Source organism: Physeter macrocephalus, chromosome 2 (genome assembly GCF_002837175.3).
Source record: "Physeter macrocephalus isolate SW-GA chromosome 2, ASM283717v5, whole genome shotgun sequence".
NCBI lineage: Eukaryota > Metazoa > Chordata > Mammalia > Artiodactyla > Physeteridae > Physeter > Physeter macrocephalus.
In genome coordinates this window covers 68161946-68167945 of record NC_041215.1, presented here as the reverse complement: position 1 = coordinate 68167945, position 6000 = coordinate 68161946, and the positions used below count along the sequence as shown (strand labels likewise).

The window sequence follows — 6000 nt, the reverse complement described above, 5'->3', positions numbered from 1 at the left end:
CAGTCCATTTGGGACCTGGCTGGTGGCTTTTATCTTGGATTTGAGGATCTCACAATCACACGGAGCTGCCTACAAGCATATAGCATAACTTGGATGTTTATCTTAATGATTGCTTCAGTTTGTAAAGAGCTGGCCCCATCAACTGGAAAGGAAGGAGGGGCTCCCCTCCAACTCAGGGTGGTTACATCTCTCTGCCAGTAAGTGCTTAATGACTCATTTTCCTCAACAGAATTTTCATAAGGCTGGAATTCAGGGAGGGATGTCTGGAGAATGTCTAAGAGGAAGTTCATAAGCCACCATCCTGCTCTTTGCTGGAGAAAGCCTCCCATGGTAATCAGACTAGTTGAATAAAGCAAACAGAAAAAGATTTCAGGAACATTTCCTCATTACTTTTCATGAAAAATCCATGAAAGCTCACCGTGAAGTTTGTTTTAGTCAGGTTGAGACCATTACAAATGTCCGAAGAAGAAAACCATTAGTGGAAGAACTAAAAGACAGTAGGTTAACAACCGTATTTATGTGGAACAACAGAATCTATCCAAATGAATTGCATTGAACCAGCCAATATACTCCAAGAAACTGGTGTGTGTGTGTGTGTGTGTGTGTGTGTCTTTTAATTCAGACTACCATTTTACTGTTGTCAAGTTGACCGATTGCTTTGGATTTATGTAAATTTATCCAAAATGAAATTGGACATACAACTTACTTCTCTTTTCAAATGCTTTTTTATTTATTTTAAAGGCTTTATAATTACTAACTGTTCTCCTCTCTCAGAAGCTATTCTGAGAGGGAAGCAAAAATATCACTTTTGCAAAGCCATTTTCATTCTTTCAAAGGTCTGCTGGTAAATTATTCTTACTGATCTTTCCATCTTTCTGGCCTGTGCATACACACCTAACCCATCCTAAATTTCACCAGATGGCATTTTATTTCTTTAAAGTAAAGCAGTCGTGGGTTTAGACAGTTGAATTTTTAAACTTCTGTATTTACTGAAAGTGCATATGGTGCTATATGGACAAAGAAATTGTGCTGAAAGAAAAACATTTCTGCCTGCAGTACCTCATAATCTCCCAGAGGAAGAAAAGAAATTGCAGTAATGTGGTGTCTTTCTCACAAAATCTTATGTGACTTTAATTTTCTTCCTCTGATAAAAATGAGATATATATGTACTGTACACACCTGGAATTTATATTATTTTAAATTCTTCTTTTGCTTGCAAATAGAAAGGTTATCCAAAACCCAAGGACTTGCCAATGTGATCTGTAAGTGATTTCTAGAAGAAAATGAAACAAAAACCTAAACTTGTAAAAAATAATTAAAAAAAAAACTTCTGTGTGGCAACGTAAGCAGATGTTGGTGTAGAATTTACAAGGATGAGAATGCTATAAAACCTCCCTTGAGCCACTCACAGTTCATTTCAAGGCCAAGAACGCCCCCAAAATCTGTTTCTGATTTTACAGAAATCTTTTGAAATTTGGCACGGTATTCAAAAGTCTGTGGAAAGAAAAAAAAACCCTTGCCCTAGCTTCAGCTTCCAACTACGAAGACAGACTTACTTCTTTCAACGGTTTTCACAGATCCAGTGACCCACGCTCTGAAGTCAGAATTAGCTAACTTTCAAAAACATCTGGAAAAAATGAAGGTTAGTATATGCAGCCTCAGATACTTGCTAAAGCATGGGGGCTGGCTGAATTGAGCGCAATCAGAGTTTTCTATCGTTTAGAAGGTGAGGATTTGTACATAAGTATGTACTTCCTGGAGTGGGTTGGGATTGGGAAATTTGTTCTAAATATACTGTAGAAACATTTCTTCTTGCAGAGCTGGAAGAATTCCAACAATTATAGCCAGATCAGTGGAAGACAATCAAAAGCTTTATGGGGAGTGAGAAAGAGACTTTAGGTGTAAACAAAAGCTTGCCAATTCTACTATTTAGCAGAAACCATTTATATGTCTAATTTTCTTTATTTTATGTAGACATGGTTAAAAATTGTACTTGGAGTTGCCACTTCTGCTGTGCTTGCCTTATTGGTGATGTGCATTGTCTTACGTCCTTCAAGAGGTAAGAATTTTCTCTAATTTGCTCTGTCTGCCTAGAATAGTTTGGAAAATGCACTAGTGCTTGGTCACAAGTGATCGAACATTTCCTAAGTGCTTATTTTCCAAAGTAAATCTGTTATTTCTAAGAAAACTTATAAGCTCCCAGAGATGTTGTTGAGCAACCAGAAATACTGAGGAATTTAAGGCATGGGTAGGAAGAGGTTTCCAGTATTATTTCAGCAATAGAAAAACCTGAGTGCTCTTCTATATCACCCCTACATCTCTGCAAAGTATGTGCTAAATTCCAAGCTTTGACAGGCCTTTAGAGACAATATTTTTAACTAACATTGCTTTCGTTATTGGATTGCCTCATGGAAAGTAAAGATGAGTAAGAATGGAAAAGTTAAAACAGAACCTATGGAAATTTTTATTATGAGTCTTTCCAAAAATTTAGGGAGGCAGTCAAGAATAGAGATCTCGAGAATAGCTGCATAGAAAAAGTGAAATTGTTGTTCTAGATGCAGTAGCCAAGAAAATCAAGTTAGAAGGCTAAATATTATTAAGCAAGCGTTATAAATTTATCCTTTTTAGAAAAGCTTAGATTAAGATTGATCTCACTTTGCTAAAACTTGGGAGACTGATGTTGGGGGCTAGTTTGGATTTAAATTAAGACTCTGTCTTTAAATATTTCAGTGATATTAGAGAAATTGATTTTTATGAAACTCTGAAAAGAAGCTCAAGTTCTAAACAGGAAAAATGTACAATAATAACAGGTCTTCTGCCTTGGGGTCCAGGGAAAGGAAAAAAGTTTGTACCAGCAAATATTAAAAACCTTATGATAGCTAAAGTGGAAAATATCTTTGGTTAAAAGCTAACTGACAGTAAAGGAAGATCAATGACCAGCCTTTAGCTAAAGAAAGTATGAGTCCTGAATGATTTGTTGCTTTAAAAAATGAAATATAGAAAAATATTTTGAAAAATTCAAAATGCTCATGGGATTTTCATTTTCACAGAATTACAAAATGAAGAGGTTAACCAATAAAACGAAGGCAATGTTCTTGTATCTTCAGTGTTGATTTTCAGTCCTCATTCCTCTCTGCTAGCACAAGATTATTCTGAGGCTGTTGAGATAGACTGAGTTCATATTTTTTATATTTTCTCAAGTTAAAATTATTTTCAGATTGGTGTCTTTCCTCGTTTGGGGGACATATTTTCCTCAAACCAGCAATTGTCAGGTAGTAAATTAGTTCCTATTGACCCTTTGGATGTTAATACATTCAAAATTAGTGCCTGAATTTTAAAGAAAACTCCCCAATACTTGAAATGGACACTTTGCTCCGTCAGAAACAAATGTTCTGAGAACAAAAGTGTGTGGATTTTATGGTGAGCCTGCACCTTGTCTACAGGCAAGGATGGGTTGCATTTGCACTTTGGAATTAGAGTCATAATTTCTAATAAGAAATATACTACAGTTATAGTATGTAAGCATACACACTCATAGATATTTGTCTAATTATATATAATCCCAATCCTTACCCTCTCCCTAAGTTTAACATAGATATATGTTATAATCTACATATATTATAAAAGTCCTATGTTCTTTATAAGCTAATTTTCTATTTCAACCAACAGGAGATTCTCAGAGCAAGGTAATTTTCAGATAGAGTGAAATAGTCAGTTTAAGCTTCAGTTGAAATTTTATTTATTTATTTATTATACGGTTTTTTGAAGTAATTTAATATTTTATTTATTTATTTATTTTGGGCTGCGTTGGGTTTTCTTCGCTGCGCATGGGCTTTCTCTAGCTGCGGCGAGCAGGGGCTACTCTTCGTTGCGGTGCGTGGGCTTCTCATTGCGGTGGCTTCTCTTGTTGCGGAGCACGGGCTCTAGGTGCGCCGGCTTCAGTAGTTGTGGCACGCGGGCTCAGTAGTTGTGACCCGCAGGTTCTAGGGCGCAGGCTCAGTAGTTGTGGCACACGGGCTTAGTTGCTCCGTGGCATGTGGGATCTTCCCGAACCAGGGATCGAACCCGTGTCCCCTGCCTTGGCAGGCGGATTCTTAACCACTGCCGCCAGGGAAGTCCCAGATGAAATTTTAGTACTCTTTCAGCAACAGAAAATCATAAAAAAGCTGAGAACTATTTTTTTCCATAATACCATTCTTTTTCTATTCTAAATTTGCTGAAGAACTTATCAGAATGTCACTTAAGTAAATTGTACAGGGGACTATTCATTTATCTACTTTCCTGAGCAGGACCGGGGTTGAAACTCTTCTTGCCTCGAGTCAATGGTCCAGGCAGCCCTGATGTGAAAAGTGCCCTGATGACTTCCCTCTCTTCTCCTCACACCCTGCTCCTCAGCCATCCCCAGTGTGGAACTTCAGGTCCAGTTCTGTCTCACATCTGCCCAGTGGCTGGTGAGGGAGAATCTGAGGTGGCAAGGCAGGAGAAGGGAAGGAGAAAGGGGAAGGAAGAATGAAAAATTCAGAGCCAAATAAGCTTCTCTTTAGCCTTCTTTTCACACTCATCAGAAGTCCGATTACCTCACATTTGCCTTAAGTGCCCTCGTATTCCTAACCCAGGATTTATGTGCCAGCATAAGAACAGTCTTCCTCTGAGAAACGTAAAGACCCCCTTATGAAACACTCATTCATTTATTTATATAATAACTAATGAAGTCCCACTAGTTAGTCCCACTCAACTAATTGAGTTCCACATGCCCATTATTGTGCTAGTTGGGGAAACAAAGGTACTGCAATTTAGACTTTCCTCTGAAAGCACGGTAAGAACCCAGTATGGATGCTCAGTCATCACCACCAGTATGAGATCAGGAGTTCACTTAGACCACTGGCTCACTTAAACCACTGAGTCTAAGTGAAAGAAGAAGAGAGAGAGGCTTTTCCAAGGAGGGAGCAGGTCCCAGGAACACCAATCTCAAGATTAAAAGAGCTTTGGAGGAATTAGGCAGGATTTTAGGAACAAATAGGGCAATGGAATGGTGAAATGAGAAAGATTCGTTTAGCTCACTCACATAATAATAAAAATAACAGACAACTTTGTTTGGGACTGCCAAGTCTTCCCATTTTTATTTTCACCAAATGGGAAATACATATGAGATTCCACCCAAAAGCCCCAGGCCGTCCTCCTTGGCCTCAGCCTACTCCTTCAACCGATTCCCTTTCTTTTCTCCTGTCTCTATTTTTTCTCTTGAGATTCTTCTTCCCAAGCATCACTCCTCTTCCTGTGTAAAGATGCAACCAAACCAAGAGTGGAAACTAAGCTCCTCACCTTTTCCTCATTTTTGCCAACCCCAGGGATAAATATAGGACTTTTTGTTTCAAGAGATATACAGAGGTGACAAAACAAAAACCAAACAAACAAAAAGCTAGAATTGGAAAGTAACAGAAGCTACAGAATTTTACAAGTAAATTCTATATGGCCTTGCTTCATGATTTATAGTTTCTGAATTCCTGGACCTTTGTGAAAGGAATTATGGGAGTTATCTGCACTTTTCTTGATTTCTGTCGAGTATAGAGTTCCCTACATGGTGATAAGCAAACACTCAATAAACACTAACTATTTTTTTCTAAGATTTCTAACATTTTGTAGCAGCTTAATAAATGGTAGCTACCATTTTATTGTGCTCTCCATCCTAGCACACAAAGATGGCAACTAGGCCTTCTGTGTGATGTATTTTGATTTCAACAATGCTCTTCTTAAGCCTGAGAGTAGGGAGTACTTATCCCTGGGCAGCATCCCTTCTCCTATCCCCCACCTCCTTGGATCAAAAACAAATATTTTTTCAGAAATTTTGTGTGCAAGGCCCTCATAAAGGATATTGGCAGCTCTGAGGCAAAAGCAAGATTGAAGAAAGGAAGAGATATGATAAAGGAAGCTGAGGTGGGTGAGGGTGCAGAATAAGACTGAGTGAGAGAGAAAGAAAAGGGAGATTATGTAGTGTGGAGA

The 6000-nt window shown here is 38.2% G+C and overlaps 1 protein-coding gene across 6 annotated transcripts in view; it reads left to right on the top strand.

Annotated features, from left to right (window-relative positions):
* The first annotated feature begins 326 nt into the window (after positions 1-326).
* Positions 327-6000, top strand: part of FAP (fibroblast activation protein alpha) — a 72890-nt gene continuing 67216 nt past the window's right edge. Inside the window, exons 1-3 of one of the 6 annotated variants that reach the window (XR_003676674.2) lie at positions 327-582; positions 1578-1642; positions 1975-2059. Coding sequence is in view for 5 of the 6 variants with exons in the window: in XM_055088171.1 (XP_054944146.1) it covers positions 407-497; positions 1578-1642; positions 1975-2059 (241 nt within the window). In the remaining variant the exon portion in view is untranslated. The other 5 variants (XM_028478423.2, XM_055088171.1, XM_007105289.4 and 2 more) reach the window with 5 other exon arrangements.